The 23,056-nt window shown below is 44.5% G+C and overlaps 1 protein-coding gene across 4 annotated transcripts in view; it reads left to right on the top strand.

The window, feature by feature from the left end:
• Positions 1-7,115: 7,115 nt before the first annotated feature.
• LOC114008879 (uncharacterized) overlaps positions 7,116-23,056 on the top strand; it is a 40,165-nt gene continuing 24,224 nt past the window's right edge. For 2 of the 4 annotated variants that reach the window (XR_003550369.1, XM_027774177.1), the window contains exons 1-2: positions 7,116-7,309; positions 13,610-13,733. Coding sequence is in view for 3 of the 4 variants with exons in the window: in XM_027774177.1 (XP_027629978.1) it covers positions 7,134-7,309; positions 13,610-13,733 (300 nt within the window). In the remaining variant the exon portion in view is untranslated. Of the gene's footprint in view, positions 7,310-9,133; positions 10,221-13,609; positions 13,795-23,056 lie in introns of those variants that run through there. The other 2 variants (XM_027774176.1, XM_027774175.1) reach the window with 2 other exon arrangements.

Genomic DNA, 23,056 nt, shown 5'->3' with positions numbered 1-23,056 from the left:
CATGGAGAGCACCAGGCCAGCTGGTTCTCAGTCTAGAGCAGCCACAAGGACACTTGCTGGCCAATCTTCCTGAGGCTGGATCCAGTGTGAAGAATTCCTGATGACAAGGACCAAATGACAACTTAAGAGACAATCAATAGAGGAAGGTTCTCTGAAGGTGAAGGGAGAAGGGTCCAGGGACCTACTGGCCTGAAGGGCTACTCAGATGGCCTACAGGAGGACGTGCTTCCTGACCATACTATCCTACCACTCCGGCCACATAGCCTCTTTGTGAAGGTCACCAGTCACTGACTCCCATCACTGCTTTCACTCATGCGTTCCCTCCTGGTCCAGGACCACAAACAAACTCTGAAAACAGAGGTCATGAGCGTCCCCAAGAAGCCACAGGATATATGGTCAAGGCATATGGGAAGCAGGCATGAATCTGTTTCTCAGTCAAATCTAATAAACATCTTTCTTCTTTTGCTACTTCTGTTCTTCCTTAGGTGAATAAGGTGCTACCATTTTATTTCATGCCACATGTACCCAGAGGACTGGATGCTAGAGAGCCTACCTTAAATAAATGAAGAGAAAAGGGAAGTTGGGAACATATTTATATGTGTAAAGCTCCTTTTAAAAACGATAGGGCACAGCGATAGTGGTGTGTGCTGGTGGACACTGTGACTCTTGAGGCTGAGGCCACATTGGAGGCCTGGGTTTCTTCTCAGTCCACCCTAAAAGCCAGGCACAAGGGCACACATAAGTAGTCCTAGTTATTTGGGAGCCTGAGACAAGAGTATTGCACACAGCAAGACCCCGTCTAAAGGAATAATTGCAGAAAAGAGAGAGAAAGGAAAAGGATAGAAGGCCAGAAGACACAAGATGAAGGATTTAGAAGACATGAGTTCTAGTATTTGCTCTACTCTTTATTAATCGAATGACATGGAGAATCTGAAATTCTCTGGGCCTCTTCTTTTAAATCTGTAAAATGACTTAATAGGAATAATCCCTGCCTATTTCACAGCATGCTGTAAGGATCATCTGAGATAACATGAAAGCCCTTTGTAAAGCATAATACACATGTGAGGTATTACTATGACTGAAAGCTGATTACGCATGTCAAGCAGAATGAAGAAACTCTCTTTGCCAATTAAGAAACTACATGAAACATCCAAAGCAAATAATAGAAAAAGTCTAATTGTACCCTCTGGGTCCTATCACTAGAATAGCTAAATGTTTTGCAAATTAAGAAAATCAGGAGCGGAATGGGCTGGAATGATTTGTTCAATCTTTCGTCAGTGTTCTCTTGCTGAGCATCCAAGGGACAAATGGGAACCTAAGTCTTTTGGGTTCAGCTCTCTAGAAATTGACTGTCTGATACAAGAGGAAAAAAGGGGTTTTGAGGGACCAGCAGTTGGTATAATGGTTATGTCACTGGACTCCCATGTAGTCGACCGCAGTTCAGGTCCTGAACCCAGTGGCTTAAACTCACGCCGGGCATGTGTGCGTATGTGCCCAAGATGCTGAGAGGAGAATGGAGTGAATGGGATTGCAGCATGGCCATCCCCCCTGGGGGGTGATTTCTCGCTTTCTGTCTCTCTGTCTCTCTCTGTCTTTCTGGCGAACACATGCACCAATGGAGGAGTCCGACCCGGTGAGGCCCCAGGATCTGTCTGAGCCCCCTGACCTTTGAGCTCCGCTTCCGGTCGGATCAACACGTTGGCAAGGCTACTGTTGTACACCCCCCGACCTTGGAACAAAGCTTGGGTCAGTTAGCATGTCAGCAAGGCTGCTTGCTATTTGCTCCAGAAAATTGAGGCAGCCTCACTGGGAAACGACCCCCCTCTGACTCCCCAATTTACTACTATAAAAGAATTGCATAGCTCTCCTATACATCCTGAGTGTATGCACCGCATCTACTTACCAGAACCGCTTTCCCAAAACTGCATTCCATGGAGACCCACCTACAATTGAGGAACTGCACTAGACCCACCCTTAATCCACCCCTAAATAAAAATTGCACTAGACCCACCTTTAATCCAACCCTGAATAGAATCTTTGTTCTCTATTGTTAAAAACTTCATGAGCTGTTAATTGAAACACTAGCCCCTCTCCGTTTACTTGCATGTAACACGTTTTCAATAAAAACGCACGATGATTCCTAGCAGTCGTCACTTCTCAGAGAGCGATCTCTGAGGGGTGTCCGGCATAGGACGTGCATAAAAGGCATCGAGGCCTCTGTCTTCTGTTCACCTTTGCTGCCTTCGTCGAGATAACCCACCCACGCCGAGGCTGGACCCCGGCACACCCTATAGCAAAAACCTCTGCAAAACATTTTTTTTTTAAAGAAAGGGGGGCTTTAGAGTAAAAGAGACCTGAATTTAGATTCCACTGCAAACCTTTTAATCAATGCATAGAAAAAATAGACTGTTCTCTGAAAAAATTCTGAGTTGATGCACAAAAGGAAATTTAAAATCTACCTTCAAAAATACATATTATTTTTCATTCTAATGTCATTATACCTATTTAATCTAACCAAAGGCTAAAAGAGATACAGTACTATACTAGGGAGGACAAGGAAATTACTTTCGTTAATGTCAAAATGACAAGTCATCAAAAAAATGTGGTTTATTCAAGGGGAAAAATATCTCAAACAGACATAGATGGCCTGGCAAACTTTTGAATTTAATCTTGTGATATACTGTAACAACAAAAGGCCTTTGCAGCACATCAAACAAATTTATAAGAATATGATCAATACATTTGACATATTATTTAATTACAATTTTTTAGTGACAAGACAGTATGAAAACCTAGCATCAACATTCTGACAGTGGAATAAATAAATAGATATAATTATTTCTCATACTAATCCCAGCAGAATTGTAAATTATCAAGCTGGACTGTAGATCTGAGTTCTAAGGTTTCCTTAATATGATAGAGTTTGATATAGGGGGTGTCATATCTCCGATATTATGCCCTTTATTAGAGTAAACAACTCTCTGAGGATTTCAAGTTCAAATGGTCAGAATGACCCCAGGTTGTCTACGCCTGACCCGTAGTCCCAGATCCTGGCCACCACGGGGAAGTGCACATGGAGAGGCATCATGGGAGGGGCTCTCCCTCTGCTCATTGAGGCAGAGGGAGAAACCGCTGTGCATTCTCTGAATCTTAGAATCACAGGTACACAGGTGGAATGGGCTTTAGAGCTCTTCCAGCCCTTGTATCTAGCATTTTACAAGGCAGGAAAAGAAGGATTACAGAAAAGAATAGGCTTTCTCAAGGCCACACAACTTCTTGGCATAACCAGGTTAAAACCTGAGTTTCACAATGCATGATATAAAGCTCTTTCTTTGTCACCATGGGAGCAAAAGCAAGCGCTGAGGTGGTCAGCTAGAACACAGCCCATCTAACCGTAGTTAGTGTCGTGCCACCAAGGAGGAATGCACTCCCCAGCCAAGGCCAAGAAATTAGAGTTAACATTTAACATTACAGGACCCACTTCAAAGGCACTGCAGCTGGACTCTAATAACGGGAGATGAAACTGCTAACACCAGCACAAAGTTGCAGGTGGACAAATCTGGCTGGAAACAGGAGCGTTCCTCAGAACCTCAACATGAGTCTGTGGCCTCCCCACAGGCCGGGTGGGGAGAAATATGGGAAATGACCTCTGGTCCACTTGCAGCTGAACATGCTATTAAGCTGTGCATCTCCTGTCAATGCTACGGGACACTTAGGAGTGTCCACGTTTGCCAGATGGAGGGAGAGAGGAGGGTGTGGCTGCTGATGACAATGGGAGAGGGAGATGGTGCTGTCTGGGTGGGCGTCGAGAAAAACTGGTTACAAAAATAGGAAAGGAAGACGGGAGAGAAGTTGCCACCGAGGAACACAGATAGGTCACTGCAGGTTCTGGAGCCCGAGGCTGAAGGGTCAAATGTAGGAAAGTCAGTTTCCCCTGGAACGCCTGTTCCTGCCTGGGTGGAATTCCCTGGTCACAGCCTGCATCTTGCAGGAAGGACTGGCCCCAGTGAGCTGAGCCACTCTCCAAGACATCGTTCTTCGTGGGTCTGTGTCCCTATCAGCCAGGCCTGACTCCGGGTGTGAGGGAGGCAGGAGAGAAGCAGAGGGGTAGGAGGCAGGTCTCGCTGCTGCTGTCCATGTCCTGGGACACCTGCAGCACAACACAGCCCTTGCCGTCCCTTCACTGTTGGGTTGGCAGCCAGGCCTGCCAGCACAGTCTCAGTCGGGGCATTCTGCCATGCAGTGCCTGGTTCCTTCCAACCTCAGACCTCCCTGGACTCTCTGTCCCAGTCTCCCCTGAGGTGGGTGGAGGGAGGAGATTCCACACCAGGTCCCTGTGGCAGGGCCCTTGGCTGGCTATGACAGTGTGGCCATGCTCTAGTAACCAGACTTCTGTCCTATCCCTGAAAACCAGTCCTCCAACCTACACATTGGGTCCCTGCCTTGATCAGCTTCAGGTCTCTAGGAACAAGGCTGTCCCTTGCCCTGTCATTCATGCCTCTCCTGCCCCACCCAAAGGGGCCTTGCTGGATTCCCAACCTGACATGGAGGCCCCACTACCAGCCAGCCCATCAGCCCAGATCTCGACACAGAACCCGCTTCTAGGGTCCCAATCACCCTACTATCGATGAAGACCTCCAGGTCACTCAGAGCTGCACCTCCCAGGTCCAGGCCTGAAAGCCAAGAACCATCTAATTCATCAGGCTTAACTCTCAGCACTGGCTCACAGGCAGTATTTGAGGAAGACTTTTTACTCAGGAGCGGTAAAGAAAGCATGTCACCTGTTATTCAGGCAAAGTTGCCTTTACAATGTTTTACGTTGTACACATATGAGGTGGGATCTGGAGAAGAGTTCCCTCCCTCACTGGCCCTTCTGTTCTGTCCTCTGCTAGTGAAGATGGCTGAAGAAATGGGAGCAGTGGCCTCTTAAAAGCCTGGCAATGAGATGCAAAAATCGGTCAACGACCTGGGGGAAATAGTTAAATATAATATAATGGATATATGCAGAAATATATTAAATTCAGAGAAAAAACACTACGCTTTAGAAGCCTAAATTTTTTAAGAAAACAAAACAGTGAAAGCAATTGTTGTATGGGGCACACACAAGAATATACGAGTCTCCCAAACTCTACGCTATCATCATGTCTGATGAGAAAAAGGAACATCAGATCACATGGCAATGGTTTCACAAAGGACGGGCCATAGCTGGGGTAAGCCTTCCGTAAAAATCGATCAAATACATGAGGAATTCCTTAGGGAGAAAACAGCTAAACATAATTTAAATTGAAACTGTTAATTTAATAAACCTAAATGGCAGGAATTGTTGCACGTTACCCTGAGGAATCCAACACAGCATACACTGTCCTGCACGTCGGCCTAGGCAGATGTTTGACTAAGAGAAGGGGCCATGCCACTCCAAAGACATGGCTTCCTTTTCTGAAAACGCCGTATCTATTTTCTACTTATTCTCTCCCTCTCCTTCCCCCTTTCCTTCCCTTCTTCCTTTTCTTTTTCTTTTGGATATATATATATATATATATATATATATATATTGTTTGTTTGTTTGTTTGTTTTTTGCTATAGGGCATGTTAAGTTCACCAGAGAGACAGAGACAGAGAACTAAAGAGTGAGAAATCACCCCCTAGGGGAATGGCCATGCTGCAATCCCTTTTCCTCCATTCTTTTTTTGGGGATCTTGGGCACATACCCATGTGTGCCAATCATGAGGTTCAAGCTGCTGGGTCCAGGACTTGAACCACAGTCGGCCATGTAGGAGTCCAGCAACATAATCATTATGCCATCTGCTTGTCTCTCTTTCTTTTTAATCATACATACCTTATGTAGCATACACAAATTATAAAACCATATCTTCTGCTATTCCAAGAATGACTTCTTAGATTCTTCTTCAAAACATACTTCCTTCCCATTAGCACATATTTCCTTTTTAAAAAAAATTTGGCAGAGGTAACATGCACTTGCCAGAGATGCAGAAAGGGAGAGGGAGAAAACATACTCTCAATGGGTCACATTGTAACCCCTTCTCCATCTCTCTATTCTGTGGAGATTTGGGGCATGCACAGATGCCCAGTGCAATTTTTTGGCGGGGAGAGGTTTTTGCTACAGGGGGCATGCGCTCACCCGAGAGACAAAGACAGAGAGACAGAAAGTGAGAAATCACCCCCCCCACCACCACCAGGGATGGCCATGCCACAATCCCTTCTCCTCCATTCTCCTCTCGAGATCTTGGGCACACATGCACACGTGCCCGGCATGAGTTTAAGCCACTGGGTCTAGGACTTGAACCGTGGTCAACTACATGGGAGTTCAGTGACATAGCCATGACGCTAACTGCTGGTCCCCCCCCAGTGCATTTTTCAAACAATGGGATCTGGGATTCACACTGAAGGTGGCAAAGTCGGATCTGGTTCCCTTAACAGGGTTACAACACTGGCCCAGCACATATTTCCTAAGCACCTGCTCCATAATAGACAACTTTCTAAGCAATGAAGAATCACAAATGAAAAGATAAAGTCCTAGTGTTGAAGAAGTTCAGTGAACTAGGGAAGGAAATAGGTGGGCCATGGAGCTAAGTTTAAGACACTAGCCAAGGGACCCTCTGAGCCTACCAAGGCATTAAGGAGAAGGCTGTGCAAAGGTGTTGCTATTTGAGGTGAAAGAGAAGTAGGTGGAACTGGGTAGATGGGTTGCAAAAGGAGATGAGAAGGGAGTCTTACTGGGACATCTTGGGGACTAACATAAGCAAAGGCATGAGGGCATAAAAGGCTCAGGGAACTGCAAGTCACTTGGCCAGGTCAGAATCCAGGATCCTTATGGGGAGGTCATGGAGGGAAGAGGCTGCAGAGTCCTCCAGGTGAGGGAGGAGGCAGCAAAGTATCGCTGGAGTTCGTGGGCCCACGATCCTGCTCTGTCATTCTCCAGTGAAAACCACCGTGCTGCCCTTTCCATGGATGTCTGCTATCTGGGAAGCTCTGCCTTCAGTGAGACTGCAGGGCTGAGGGTCAGACTGAGCCTCGGAGCAAAGTGCATGTGAGTTGTGCAGGAGTGCAGAAGGGCATGCTGCTGGAATGTTTGGGAGAGGATTAAAGGTACTTCTAAGCAAACTGTTCCTCAGATGAGTGAGGAGGAGTTCCAACATCAGACAAACGCAGTTCTTACTAGTGGCATTCAAATGTGGAATTCCCTCTGGCGGCTGAAATCAACAGCTTTTACAAAGGAAACCTGGACCAGGAGGATCTGTAAAGAGCATTATCCAGTCCCTGTGTACCGCTTACTGGCCCAGAATACCAGGTTAGTAAGCTGAAATAATTAAACATCAGGCCAGCTGTTTCAGGCAATTAGGTAACATTTTTCATTTAGGAGACCACACAACAGCAAGGAAAGAAGAGGGAGATAAGACCTGTGTTTTGATTTACTAAGTCTCTGCTGCAGATAAAGCCCAGCTTTTTGGAACCCTTCAGGCAATTACTATTTCGGGCTTGGCAAGAACTTGAGTCTGAGAGTAACTCTTGGGCTTGTCTTGGCAAGACTCGAAGTCACTTTAGTTGTAAGGTTGTCCCAGGCAGCGGTGGAAGGGAACGTGGTGGCAAGAGGAAGCCAGGAGCCGTAGAGTCATTAGGAGGGCCGCTGCAGGCTCGGAGCTCAGAAGGGGCCAAACCCAGTCCTCCCACAACATGTTCTTAGAGAGGGAATGTGGTCAGGCGGCAAAGGCCCAGGCCGGCTAGTCGGGATTCTGTGGTTCCCTTTCTGGCATCAGTTCTCCTCAGTTCTGTGGGCGTTGCTTACACCCTGGGCCTTAGTATCTTTTCCTGTGAAAGAGGAGGACAGAGCGCGCTTGTGGGGGAGCAAAAGAAAGAGGTGTGAGCTGCCAAATGGTGCCGGCTTAGTAACAGAGCGGAGAGGGGACGATGGCCATCCGAAGACAGGAACTTTAATCTCTTCCCTGCCCTAACTGACCAGGTGACTGCACTCCAGCCACTTCTTCTACTTGAGCCTCAGTTTCCATGGCATGAAACCAGGGGGCTGGACTAGGTTAGAAGATCTCTAATGACCCCTCTACTTCTGAAACTCAAGCAAGATAATTTGTGGGGCTGAAGGCAAGCGAGATTTTCTTTGAATGGAAAAGAGAAAAAGCCCGTGTGCTGCCAGCTGATTTCCCCCACAGCGTTCTGGAGCCAAGGCTAAGTATGGGGCTGGGAGAGCGAGGCCGTCTGAGGAGACAGCAGGCCCGCATGTGGTCACTGGCTACACTGCTCCGGAGCATCTCCTGCTCGAGCTCTTCCCCTTAATTGGGAGCTTGCCTTTCCAGTTGTGTATTTTTATCCTGTGCCCTGGAACCCAAACCATTAGGTTTGTAGCCAAAGGCTGCTTCTTGTTTAATCGTTAACTGCCTCGGCACTGTGGGGCTCTATCCCCGGCCGGAAAGTCCGCAGCCAGACTCTGCAGCTCTTCAGCAAGCAGGACTCGAGGGAGGATGCTGCACTGGACTAGAATCCAAGTTCTGTACTCCGACTTTGGAAATAAATCCCTTGCATTGTCTGGCCCACACAAATCCCAGTTCAGCCAGGCCTCTCCTGTGGAGTTATTCTGGTAACAAAATGCTTGAGATCAGCAATTCCTCTCTACTGTTACCCACTCTCAGAGAGGAGCCAACTGGGCTATTCCTTAGACTCCACTTTGTGTGTCTGAAATGTGGTTGAAAACGAATATTCCAGATGTTTCCTCATATTTTAAGTAGAACCACAGATTAAACTTCCTATAGGAAGGTGGTATGGCACAGCAGAAGGACAGTCTTTGGAGTCAGACAGGCGTTTAAATTGTGGCTCCACCCTTAACAAGCAGTATGGCCTTGAGAAAGTACTGATTCTTGGAATGTCAGTTTCCTCTTCGAAAGAAAGAACAGCAACTACTTTTTCTACCTCGCAGTAGCCTCCATTAATCCAAAGACTGCCTGTTTTGTTCATCATTGGGTAGTCTAAGCCTATCACAGAATAGTGTTGTCGATTAATGCCACTGAATCAGGGATTAAAAACCTCAGAGAATTTTGGGGAGATCACCCAGATTAAAGATGTGTGGAACTTCGGACCTGACACTCAGACACTGCTTATTCTCTAGGATGCAGCACCAGGAGACACATTTTTCGTACCTGGATGAGGACGGTGCTCAAAGAGGAATGCAAGTTGTTGGTTATGCCCATCTGAGTTATGAAGGAGGGAGGAAACACAGGCATTTAGAAAGCTCTTTGATTTGGGGATTTTCCCAACATAACCCTGAAGCCATCGCTGAATCTCACCCTCCAGCCATGGAAACAGAAGCCATCATATACAAAGCTACTGAAGTCACAGCGGTTGGTAGGAGGTCCTTCAGTAATATTGGTGGCTTCCTGGCCTTAGGGTCTTCCAAGGAGATTCACAAAACGAGACCCGGGCATGGAAACCAGATTCTGGAGAGCCCCTGGTACACTAGACTATTGTTCCAGGACAGAAGCAACTCAGATCAAAATGGTGAGTGGGATTTTCCTTGCATTGGCCACAATACATATGTTTGTTCAAGAAAAAAAAGTTGGAGCAAGAAGACATGAACGTCTGCTGCTAAAGAAAAGCCTGTTTGTGCCAGCCACAGTGGCGAGATTGTTCAGGGAGTTCATCCTGAAAGTCCAATTACCCCACCAACATAGCCAAGGTCAGTGTCAATTTGCAGTGCGCCAACCACTTCAGCCACTTCAGAACTAGACGCGAATTATATGGGGTATCTGCCTGGGGGGACTGGTATCCACTAGACTAGAAAACCGATCTGGGCTGGTACCACTTTTCCTGTGCTATCCTCCACTTCCGTGGACAGACCTGTCTAATGGACCTGTCTGTCTAAGTCACCAAATAATCACAATCTGCAGAATCCAAGACTCACCTTACTGAGAGCTGGATCCACTTGTAACCCAAGGGGTGAATCAAGGAGAACACTGTGACTTGGCAAGGGCCAACACCTCTTAGGGGCCCATGTTTTAGGAGCAAGAGTTCAAAAGACTTTCTGCTCCTGCTTGGTTTCTGAAACAGTATACCCAGAAACCACAACGATATGCAGAAGTACGAGCCTTACGAAGCTGAGATGTGAAGTGACCTACTTACTTTACACCTAACCTAAAAATGTATCACTTAGGGGCCGACAGGTGGCGTGGTGGTTAAGGGCACTGGACTCCCACATGGCTGACCGTGGTTCGATTCCTGGACCTGGTGGCTTGCTTTCTCACCCCTCGCCACGGTCAAATTAAAATAAATAGATAGATAAATAAATAAATGAATAAAGTTAAATAAAATAATTTTTAAAATGTATCACTTAAACACAGGACACCAAGTTCCCTTTGGTCCTCTGTATTCCTGTTTTGTCTTATTTCTAAAGATAGGGTCTTGCTATGTTGACTAGGCAGGCCTAGAATTCATGATCCTCCTACCTCAGCACCCCAAGTAGCTGGGATCACAAGCATGTGCCACTGTGCCCAACTTATGGGGATTTAAGTACAACAACCTACAAGTTCTTCAATCAGCCTAGAAAGGAGTACACACTAATTTTGCCAAACAGTGAATGACATGACCTAATACGGACTTAAACAAATACCTATTTTTTTTTCATAAATCAAAACAGCCAAAATTGGGGTCCCAAATTTGGACTGTGTGGGATGTAACTCTATCAACCATAGCAAAATTCAATCTTGGAGAGGTGCCATCATATACAGTTCTAGCTTCTAATGGGGTTAGTTTAAAAAATTTATGAAAAGGAAGTTGATTTTAAATCAGTCTTAAGATAGGGCCAACTCGCGACCAGCAGTTAGTGTAATGGCTATGTCGCTGGACTCCCACGTAGTTGACCGTGGTTCGAGTTCCGGACCCAGTGGCTTAAACTCACGCTGGGCGTGTGTGCGTGCATGCCCAAGATCCCGAGAGGAGAATGGAGAAGAAGGGACTGCAGCGTGGCTATCCCCCATGGGGGCTGATTTCTCGCTTTCTGTCTCTTTGTCTCTCTCTGTCTGTCTGGCGAGTGCATGCGCCCTGTAGCAAAAACCTCTCAAAAAAAAAAAAAAAAGATAGGGCCAACTCTTTGGTGCAGTGGTAACATGCTACTCAAGAGAAGCTGTATCCCTGGGACCAACAGGTGGCATAGTGGTTGAGGAGCTGAACTCGCACTTGGCTGACCACGGTTCTACTCCTGAACTTGGTGGCTTGCTTTCTCACTTTCTTTCTCCAGTCAAATTCAAAAATAGTAATTATGAATAAAATTTAATACATTTTTTCTTTTGAATGAGAGAAGCTGGATCCCACAAAAAGTGGTTTGAATCCCAGGCCTGGTCAATCTGAAACATGTTGGGCACACATGCAGGTGAACAAGATTCGACAGGCTGAAGGGCTGGAGCACTGGAGGAAGAGGGTCGGGGCATGACTTGACCCTGTGCAGCATGCTCATCTCTCTCTCCCTTTTTTTCTGTAACACACATGTGTGCACACACGTGCTCTCTCACAAAAAATGTTTTAAGATCAGTTTCAGGACAGCAGGTGGCAAGGTGGTAGGGGTGCTGGATTCCCACATGGCTGACTATGGCTTGAGTCCCAGACCTGATGGATTACTCTTGTCCAGTGAGCACATGTGCCCTATAGCAAAATGAAGTAACAATAATAAATAAAATTAAGTAAATAATTTTAAAAAATCAGTCTTAAGGTAAATCTACATGTGCTGCTATAGAAAGTAAGTTGGGCATTTGGTATTGTATAATAGATTATTTCTGACATAATAAAAAAGAAGAGATATCATACTCATATACATTCACACAATATATGTGGAAATAATAATAATGTCAAATAGTTACATGGCATTTACTGCCAGGCAGTATTTTTTATGGGGTGGGCAGGCAGTATTTGAAGTGCTCTGCACTTGTTAGTTCATTGAATCCTCACAACAACCCTAGGATGTAGGTATACTGTTTTACAAATGAAGAAACTGAGGCACAAAGAGGGTATGTAACGTGTGCAAGGTGACACAGGTTTACCATCTGTGGTAAGAGGTAGAGCTGGAATGTGAAGTCAAAGTGGATTGCTCCAGGGTCCAAGTTCTTCCCTACTGAGCTAAACTGCTACTGATGTCCTAGAAGATCCTCATAAGCTATTCGGAACATAGCCTTCCCTCTTCTGCATTCTACCTGCCTTCCTGCTGTCGCTCTCCACACACACAGGCCAACAGAATGGGCAGTCCTTTCTCTGTCATTGTCTCTGCTGCTGCCGTGGTCAGCTTGTACACCAGTCTCGACAATAAGACTGTGAGCCCTGAGAAGGGAGGGGATGGAGGTGTTCCTCTCCATGTCTCTTGCACCTCCAGCTGTTGGTTCATAGCTTGGCTGAATATCTGGACTCAGCAAGAAATATTAGTCTCTCAAAGATGATTGACATGCATGCTAGAGAGAGATTGGAGAGTCTTTTAGATAGTGTCATTCTAGATTACTCAAAGGATCCTTCAAAATAGTAGTTAGTGGGCCAAAGATATAGATGTGTATATGCATAAAAGCACAGCAGGGAGGAAGAGTTAGAAAGATGGGAGCTGGGAGAGAGAAGATGTGATCTCTTTCGATCCATTCACCCACCAAGTCCATGGCAAGTTCCACTTATTCATTAGTTTCTAAATTATTGCATTTATTATTATTTGCCATATGGAAGGCAACAACAAATTCCTGTCACATGGCTGCAATACAGCTTCCTTACTAAGGAAACACAAGGTGGTAGCCTAAATGCTGCGACTTTTGAAAGAAAAATTGCTTAAGTCTTTCCCTGAATTTTATACCTTCATCTTGAGTCGTTGACATTCTCATTTGCTAGTGTTTATGGCTTCCTTACACAAATTGCCATTTGACTTTATAGGCCTTTCTCACAAGGGTGTGTAGATTCATGGGAGGCTCCTTGCTCCCTTTTGGTATTCTGTAGTTCTTTCTCCACCCATAAACCCACACTCAGGCCACAGTGGCTACTTCACAATCCCAAAGCACCTGTGATCACCTCTCCAGCTCCAGACTTTGCTTAGAGTGCATTTCGTATGTGTGTGTTTTCCCTGGGAAGGAGGACACACTTCAGGAAAGGAGATGAATCTGAGCTGAAAACTCAGGGAAAACAAACAAATCAAAGTTCAATAGCTGTCCTTTGGTTTCTTTGGGAGATTGATTCCAGCGCTGCCCCCACCCCCACCCCCACCAAAATCTGCAGGTGCTCAAGTCCCTGATATGACTTGGCGTAGTATTTGTATATATCATACGCACATCCTCCCCATACTTTATTTATTTAAAAAAATAACTATTTATTTAATTGTACATGTTATTGTAATTTTTTAATCTGACCAGAGGGAGAGAGAAAGTGAGAAAGCAAGTCACCAGATCCAGGACTTGAATAGCAGTCGGCCATGTGGGAGTCCAGCACCTTAACTACCACACCATCTGCCGGCCCCGTCCCCTAAACTTTAAATCATCTTTACCTTCCTTATAAGTAATCTTGGCATGGGAGGTAAGTGAAAAGGACACTGCAATATGTGCATCAACTTCCTCAGTATCTCTCTTTTTGGCAGCCACCTCTTTCATTTCACAATTGGTGCTGGCCGGCTGCATCGCCTGTGTCCACTGATGTGGAACCAGAGGATACAGAGGGCTGAATGTATTCTTTCACACTATGACAACGCTGGGAAGCAGAAGGTAAGTGAGGCAGGGAACGATCAGGGCCTCACTGTCATGCCATGACCCCTTGGACACACACTTCAGGTCCATAGTTTGATACACCTTTAAGTGGCTCCCTCCCTGCTACCTCTTCTACAAAAGGACAACTTGGCAAGTGACACTAGAGTTGAGAACTCAAGCATTTTTATCTGCTCATGCCAGTTCTCAAAACATTTACACTACTCCGCCACTACCTTCATTATCCTAGAAAGAACGCGGAGGATAAAGGACACTCTTGATATCCTTCCCATTTTTAAACTTTTGAGAGCTATTTGCAAAGCAGTAGAGATTATCTCATTCCCTTATAAGCACTCTCTGATAGGCTAAGGTCCTCTTCCCCTCTGTCCATAACCCAAGGTTGAAAGGAGCATTAGTCCTTGTAGGGAACAACAAATTCAAACCCTTGTCTGAATCTAGAACTAGGAATCATGATCTGCTAGAGGAAAGAAGATTCCATGCTAAAACACTCAGAGGATGGGACACACAGATCCTCACAGTCTCAGCTGGGGGAGGCCACACGGCTGGAGAGAGGAGACACGCACACTACTCCCCCAACCAACTTATGCTTTAGTACATAAACTTTATAAGTATAATGTTGGCAGATTCCAGTGCATAAAAAAGTAGCTGAAAAAACTCAAACCATAAATAATGCCAAGTAATAAAGGAGGTGAATGTTTCTGTTATTAGATTCTTTCATTGTATAAATCTGTTTAATAAGCTGGCTAGGAACCACTGATAGAAAACAGACTTAGTATGGTGTTACAGACCAATCCGTTCTAAAAGGCCAGGATGGGAGCTCGTGCCAAGTTATATTTTTCTGTTCTTAACCAATGCAACTTAAATGTAATTGTTGTTTCCTTGTTCAAGAATGGAAAATGTCTGAGGAGGCTGTTTGAAGGGAGAGGGCTTGCTTGGTGTCACAGAGCCCGCCTTCCTGCCTCCCTTTACCCACCTCGCCCCTCCCCCTGCCCTCTGCAGACTCATCGGTTCAAGGCACTTTACTGTATTTATAGATCACGCTGCCTTTTGTCTTACTCACAGAGAGGGGCTGGGGTCTGTGTATGACTCTTGCTTTTTCAGAGTGCTATTTCTCAACATTTATATGTGTGTGTTTAGAAAAATCTCTCCACATATCCTCCTCTGACCCAAGGGCCATGGCAATCACTTTGGCTAGAGAAATCCACCAAGCCTTAGAGGGACCGTGGGGGTGTGTGTGATGGGCTGGGGAGGGATGGAACAGAGGTCTCTGGGGTCACATTCATCCTCCAACACTATGGTTTCTAAAGGCTTGTTGATGTTTTTCTGGGGTTGGTTACTATCATCATGATGGGCTGTAAAATGAAATGCTATAAACTAGCTGAAGGCTGGAGGAGAAATATTTGCCAATGGCATAAACAACAACACTGGGAGTCCCTGCATACTCAGCCACACTCACAGGCCCTGGCCAGTTGTACCCGTCCTGCTGTTTACAGCACAGTGATGCATAAACTCCACTGCTCGGCCAGTCTAGTTTCTGACCCAAATTCCCAGGTCCCCTTTTAGGAGGCCCACACACAGCTCTCTTCCAAAGGTTCGCTGAATAGATTGAAAAAAAAAAAAAGTAATCGAATGAAATAGATTATTTATCCGCTCAATTTAATTAGTGCTTGGAAATTTAAGTCTCAACAGTACAAAGGTACATTGTTTGGAGTTGCTCATATAACACTGTATGTATTACATCTGTACCTATGCATCAGATGTTTTGCTATGTATCTTACATAGGTCATATCGAAGCATCTAATAGGTCTTACAAAAAACTTTAAAGTTTGAGTTAGATACTTTTAATTTGGTTATTTCCTGAACTGCCATTAAGTTCTTACTTAGGAATGTAACCCTTTCTAGAACACTGGGGGAAAAGCAATACAACGGAGAGCACTTGGACATGAAACTAATTAGAGGCCTCTGTACAGTTTCTCAGATTATATCATATAGTAACTTTTATTTCTAAATACTAATTTATTTTGGCAAAATCCCATTGAGTATTCCTATTTTACCAAACACATAAGAAGATATTTAAAGGGGGCCTCTTACATGTTGGCTAGAAGATAACAAGAAAGAATTCAACATTTATTGTACCTGCAGTTGTGGTAAATGCAATTGTAGAAAAACAATGGGCTAGGTTCTCCTTTGAGATTACGCTCAGTGATCTTAAGTATCAATAAAACTCTAGTAAATGCTAGTAGGAGTAGAGGGAAAACTACAGATAATTCAGTCCCAGAGGAATCCCTTGGCTGATGGAGAACTGTGGCATGCTCTTCCTGAGGGTAGGGAGGAGAGTAACTCCCAGCAGTGCCGACACGAGACTTGCACTGTGCTAGGCCTTTGCGCCTCTGTGTCTAATTCCATGGCTTGTGGGGAAAGAAGTAAAAGAAGACCACAAGGACTCAGTGGAAGGATTCTCTTGACAACCCTTTAAGAGCATCACAGAAGCTGGAAAAATTTGCTCTAAGGTTCTACTGCCAAACTGGTCAAGAGACCTCATAGCTGTTTCCAGAAAGTCACACGCAGTTAGAAATAATCATTTTACTGAAGCCTGGGGAAAATCCCAAAGTTCCATTAGGGGATGACTGCTAGTACTGATGATCAAAAGCTAATAATATCTATGGGCTTCTTTGAATTCTTTATTTGGGGACCAGCAGATGGGGTAGCAGTTAAGTCGCTGGTCTCCCACATGGCCAACTGTGGTTTGAGTCTTGAACCCAGTGGCTTGAAACATACACCAGGCGTGTGTGAGTGCATGCCCAAGATCCTGGGAGGAGAACAGAGAAGGGATTTCAGTGTGGCCATCTCCCCTGGGAGTTGATTTCTCATTTTCCCTTTCTCTCCTGCAAGTGCACACACCCTAAGGCAAAAACCTATTTAAAAAAAAAAAAAAAGAAAAGAAAAGAAAGAATTTCTTATTTAATTTTATTTATCATATTATTATTTAAAAATTTGCTACTGAGCATGTGTGCTCACCAAGAGAGAAAGAGGAAGTGAGAAAGCAGGCCGCTAAGTCCAGGACTTGAACCACAATCGGCCATGAACGAGTCCAGCATCTTAACCACCATGCCACCTGCTGGGCCTATGGGTTTATTTTCAAAGAAATCGTTTAAAGGAAAGAGCTTCTTGAATTGTATTTCAAAATTACCGTCTGGTATTACTGAGTTAATTTCTACCTACTAAGGTGAATTTTATTTTCATTTAAAAAGAAAAAAGTCTTGCTATTCTCTACTAGCTGCATTGATACCTGAAGCCTGGCAAACAAATGTTAGAATCAAAAAACATTATAACGCCAAAATGTTTTAACTGTAATCAAAGTATCCATAAAGAAATAAAAATAGCACATCCACCAGAAAGTTCCATGTATATGCTAACTTCACGTGATCCTGATCACTCTAAAGCAGAGATTCTAAGGGAGGTATCCAGAAGGGAGCCAAGACCAGAACTCCGGTGTATTACATTGCTTTTCCACATACAGGAATTTGGGTCTTTTTGTGTTTTCCTCAACTGTCTGAAAACAGAAGGGGCCAGCAGTTAACGTAATGGCTATGTCACTGGACTCCCACGTAGTTGACCGTGGTTCGCGTCCCGGACCAGGTGGCTTAAAATTCACACCGGGCGCGTGTACGTGCGTGCCCAAGATCCCGAGAGGAGAATGGAGGAGAAGGGATTGTGGCGTGACCATCCCCTCTGGGGGGTGATTTCTCGCTTTCTGTCTCTCTGTCTCTCTCTGTCTGCCTGGCAAGCGCACGCGCCCTATAGCAAAAACCTCTAAAAAAAATACAAAAAACAAAACAAAACAAAAAACTGGGAACAACTAGGGTATTTGAAACCTCTTAAGTCAGAAGTCACCCAGAATTCTAGCTCAGGGCATAAAGGTGGTAGACTTCGGGGATAGGCCAAATTCAGTAAAACAAAAGGAAAGCACATTAGACCTAGCCTTATCTCTTATTTTTTTGCACAATGATCTCCTGACAGATGATCAAGACTGGGAAAACACCAACAAATGCAGCCATCATTACTGACCACCTTCGACCTTTCTAAGCACAGAATATACATTAACTCATTTCATCTTTACCACAATTCAGTGAATGAGGTATTATACAAATTCAATAGGCAAGGAGAACTTTCAGGACCTTGTTCGAGTTTGCACAGTAAAGCGCCAAACAATGGATTTGAACCTAAGTTTGCCAATCTCTCAAAGTCCATGCTCCTCCTAGTATGCCTGGTTTTCTTTAGACTGGGTTCAGCACCGTTTTCAGCTCATTGCCTCACTGTGCAGTGTGCGAGTGGTGTCTTTTCCATTGCTCATACTACATTGAGTAGAAAGGAAATTGTTACCCTGACTGAGCAGCTGCATCAGAAGTTCACTTGAACCATTTAAAAATATTTATTTATTTATTTAATATGAGAGAGACAGAGATACAAAGAGAAAGAGCCAAAAAGAGCACCTTCAGCAGGTCTCAGTGCCAGTCTCAGTCAGTCCTGGATCACAGGCACATACTTTGTCCACTCTACTCAGGGAGGTCCCCAGACTTGAACTGAGAACCTTCCATGTAGAACTGCCTCACAGAGCATTGTGTTTTACCATCATGCCACAGTCTGGCCCCTCAACAAATTCTTGATTACCCATTGGGGTTGCTGGCAATCCCAAGAAGTTTCTCCATGCATAGACTAAGGCCAGTGTTCAATCTTTACAAGGATGAGATTTATAAAAATAGCAGTTATCCTAAGAAAGGTCACATGTACCTGTTACTTTTATCTCAATATTAGTACAAATTTAAGAGAAGGATTGGGAAGGAAAATCAATAGAGTTCAAGGGTATTAGGCAATTGGAAGAGATGTCTTGGAAGTTTAATACATTATGGAAGTGACTACTTGAGTCAGGTTAGGGTGTGCACAGAGTTCTATGAAAATCCAGAGGACATATAACTAACCTTAGTTGCTTCCCTTCCTCCCTTCCTTCCCTCCCTCCTCCCTCCCTTCCTTCCACATCCTTCCTCCCTTCCTTCCTCCCTTCCTTCCACGGGGACGATAAGGTCAGATAAGGCATCCAAAAGGAGGTGATGTATGTGCTGAGTCTCACGGTATGAGTGGGAACAGAAAAAGCAAGTGAGAAGGCATTCTAGGCATCAAACAGTATGACTACTGTGGAGAGCTACGAGAGATCTGGTGACACTGCAAGTTAAATTCAAGGAAGGAAGTGGTCAGAGCTGTGGACATGGAGGCAGGCAGAGGCCACACCAAGGAAAGGCATTATAGGCCGTGCTCAGAATCTTGAGCCTTTTACTGTGGGCTAATAAAGCCTCTGAAAGACTTCAGACAGGGTAGTGACATGACCAAGCAGCAGTGTCAAAGGAGGGTAAGTAAAAGCCAGAGTAAAGGCAGGAAGACCCGGTAATTATAATAACGAGGCAACGAACTAGGTAGTGGTCATAGGAATGAAAAACAGAAAGGACAACCTTGAGAACTGTTGACACTCAGAGGAAAATAACCAGCAGTTTTGTGAGGAGAAGTGGAGGAGGAGGAAGCTGCAGTGGGGATTACTCCCCTCCTAGTTTTGTTGAAAGGAGTGAATGGTTAGATTGAGTTAGGATAGCAAAGTTATGCCTACTCTTCAAACATCTATTCAACAAATATTATCGAACACCTACTAAGTGCCAGGCACAGAGCTTGGTACTAGGGTCAGAGAGATGACTTTTCAGCCTCTGTTTCCAAGAGCTTATAATCCAGAAGGAGATCAGAAATGTGAGCACAAAGCTATAGCATGGAGTGACCAGTGCTCAATACAGAGGGAACAAAGGGGACAAGGAAACACTGGCTTTAACTCAAGGCATGTGCAAACACCAAAAATAAGCAACCGAAGAGAGGGTGCACACAGGCTTGTACCTGTGCCCTCTTCCTGTAGACTGGTCACACCCCACTGTACCCACTCCCCTAAAATGAAGTCAAGGGCAGTAATGAAAAATGACAGCAGGAGACGAAAGCACCAAAGTCCAATTAACAACAGGTGGTAAGGCTGTCAGTTCACATCACTGTCCAGGAAGCCCAGCAGAGACGGAGCTGAATCTAGATCAGTATTCAAACTCTATTAAATCTACAGCACTAATTGCTCAGTGAAGCCCATGTGTTCCTTCTCACCCACTGGATGTTTCTCTGGCAGTTCCAAAGTTCCAGGCTGCTGCTGTGTCCCCAAACATAGGCGCTTGTTTACATTCTTCCCTGACTCTCATAGACGAGGGACTGTTTTGTTCTTGTTTTAGGCAGCACAGAAGATGCCCCCAGCCTGAGTCTCCTGTAGCCGGGTGCAGCTCTGGCTCCCCATAAATCCTCTTCATTTTGTCTCAGTAAGATGACATCCAATATTATCTGAAAAATCAATACCATCCCCAGCCTTGCTGATTCAGCAGAACTGCTCTGTGCAGGGGGTAATGGCTGCAGTGCTTCCTGGTCGGTTTCCGAGGTCCTATTGTCGGGCCAGCCTTTGCCTTCAATGGCTAGTCTGAAAGGCAGGCTGGGAACTCGTTGCAAGTTGAGCTGCCTCAACTATCCTTTGTTCTGACAACTACAGGTGGTCAGATGGCATTGGGAGGTACCTTCTTCCAAACTCTTACTTCATAGAAGAGAACCTGAGGAAGTGATCTAGACCCTCCACCTGATGCTGTGCCACTTCACTCTCTTTCTTGACAAAGGTTGAACCACTACAGGATCCTCTTAGATATAACAGAAATGTACTCAGACCAGAGCTGATGCTGTAAATGAAAGTTTTACTTTTTTTATAATTATTTAATTTGATTTATTCATTCATTTATTTTAATTTGACAGAGAGAGATACAGAGAGAGAGAGAGAGAGAGGGAAAGTGAGAAAGCAAGCCACCAGGTCCGGTATTTGAACCACGCTCGGCCATGTGGGACTATCCAATGCCTTAACCACCACGCCACCTGCTGGTCCCCAAAGGTTCATTACTTTTAAGGTTATCTTTTCTCTCACAGCTAGAAATTTATACACACACACGCACATGCACATATATATTCTAGAATCCTGTCATGTATTGAACCCAAACTCCCTGCATCTAATTTTTCCAGCAATACCATGGGGGTAACGATGATACAGACCTTGCGAGTATATTGTAAAGATGAAATAAGACAGCCTAGAGCTCCTGGTAAGGAGACTAAAATGATGTTAAGAAAACACTGCATCTTAATTTCCAGTTCTCAATTCATGTCAAAGAAAATATTCTATTTCTCAAGAGTCCAAAAATGACCATAATATAAAAAAAAAACCCTAGAAAATTTGCATTTCATTATTGGAATGGTGCGGTTAGCAATGTCGAAGATTCTATTAGATGGTACCAATTTTCACATTAAGTGGACATGAGTTATTGCTGCACACTTGAAGCTGTCTCTGGAGAGTAGGACATCATAGCCACACAAATGGCAAAGTCAGATTGCCTGGTATGTCTTGATAGGACATTAAGGGACGAGATGAGAAAAGTCAAGTTACATATCAGAGAGAACAAGAAAAGCCTGAGACATGGAGGGGGGAAATTCTGGCTCTTTCCCCCGCCAGGGGAAGAGTGGAATGGGGCAGCGGAATGAGCTGACTGCATATACAGGAAATCTCAGGTTTTCGTAGCACTACCTGACAGAACTAGCTTTCCCCCTAGAGTGGGTCTTTGCTGCATGACAGTAAGAGTGCAAAGTGGCTGGATTCACCTGATGCTAGAGACGAGCTGACTTCTTTTTCATTGATGCCTAAAAATCCCTTATAGGAAAATTAGCATAAACTTGAGACAAAAGTGAAGAGGATACAGATTTTTTTCAAAATGGGAAGTATTCCTTTATGTTGAAAGGCCATTTTAGTTTTAATCCCATTCAGAAGTTACTCTCCTGGGATCCACAGGCCTCTAAGGGATCTGTGAATAGTATTCATGTAGCCCATGAATTTGGATAGGAAAAAAAAAAATACACTTATGCTTTTGCAAAATTCTAAATGACATTTAGGACTTAAATTAACTATGACAGTAGACAAAAAACAATACCAATACCTGTGACTATCACCAGTAGAAATCAGAATTGTTACTACATATAACTATTGTCAAAATTTCCACTGGGGGTTGGGAGACTTTTTCTGTGAAGGGCCAAATGAGAAATCATTTAGAGTTAGAGGACCACAGCACCTTAGGCCAAATATTGAACTCTGTTGTTGTAGGATGAAAGAAGGCAAGGACAAAATGAAATGAATGAGCGTGGCTGTATTCTAATAAAACTTTATTTACAAAAACAATCTGTGGGCTGCAGTCAACCGACCCCTAGGGCATATATATTATGACTTTGAAATTATGGTAGTGATGGATATCCTGCCATTGTGAACGATACAGTAACTATCCCAACCAGGAAATTCATGAGCAACCGACTACTTCAGAGGAAACGAATGGTCACTGGTGTCCTTTACCCAAGGAAGGCAAAAGTATCTAAGACAGAAGTTCAGGAAAAATTAGTGAATATGTACAAGACCAGACCAGATGTCATCTTTGTTTCTGGATTCAGAACCCATTTTGGTGATGGCAAGGCAATTGGCTTTGGCATGATTTATGATTATTTGGATTATGTAAAGAAAAAATGAACCCAAACAGACTTGCAAGACATGGCCTCTATGTGATGAAAAAGACGTCAAGAAAACAGTGAAAGGAACACAAGAACAGAATGAAGAAAGTCAGGGACTGGCAGATGGTGTAACGGTTGCATCACTGGTCTCACATAGTCGACTGCAGTTCGAGTCCCGGACCCAGCAACTTAAAACTCACAACAGGTGCGTGTGTATGTGCATGCCCAAGATCCCAAGAGGAGAATGGAGAAGGGATTGTGGTGTGGCCACCCACCCTGAGGGGTGATTTCTCACTTTCTGTCTCTCTTTCTCTCTCTGTCTTTCTTGTGAGTGCATGTGCGCTATAGCCAAAATCTCTCAAAAAAAAAAATTCTGAAAATGGGCACATAGGCTTTAGATTGCCCATAGTACATGGCACAAAGATTTGCCACAGGTTCATGTGCTCGTTTACAGATGCCTCCTGGGCAGAGGCTAGAAATGGTTGGGAAAGAGGAAACTGGAGAAACGAAATCATAGTGAAAGAAGATGTCATCAGTTGAAGCAAATCAGATATGAAATATAACCTCTCTGAACTTTCCATAGCAGTTGACAGAAAAAAAGGAATTCTAGTGCCAGACAGTGATGCAGTGGCAGCACAACTGAACCCATACCGGGGTCTTGGGCTCACATCCTG

Source organism: Tupaia chinensis, unplaced genomic scaffold (genome assembly GCF_000334495.1).
Source record: "Tupaia chinensis unplaced genomic scaffold, TupChi_1.0 Scaffold000407_4, whole genome shotgun sequence".
NCBI lineage: Eukaryota > Metazoa > Chordata > Mammalia > Scandentia > Tupaiidae > Tupaia > Tupaia belangeri.
This window is presented reverse-complemented; position numbering and strand designations above follow the sequence as displayed.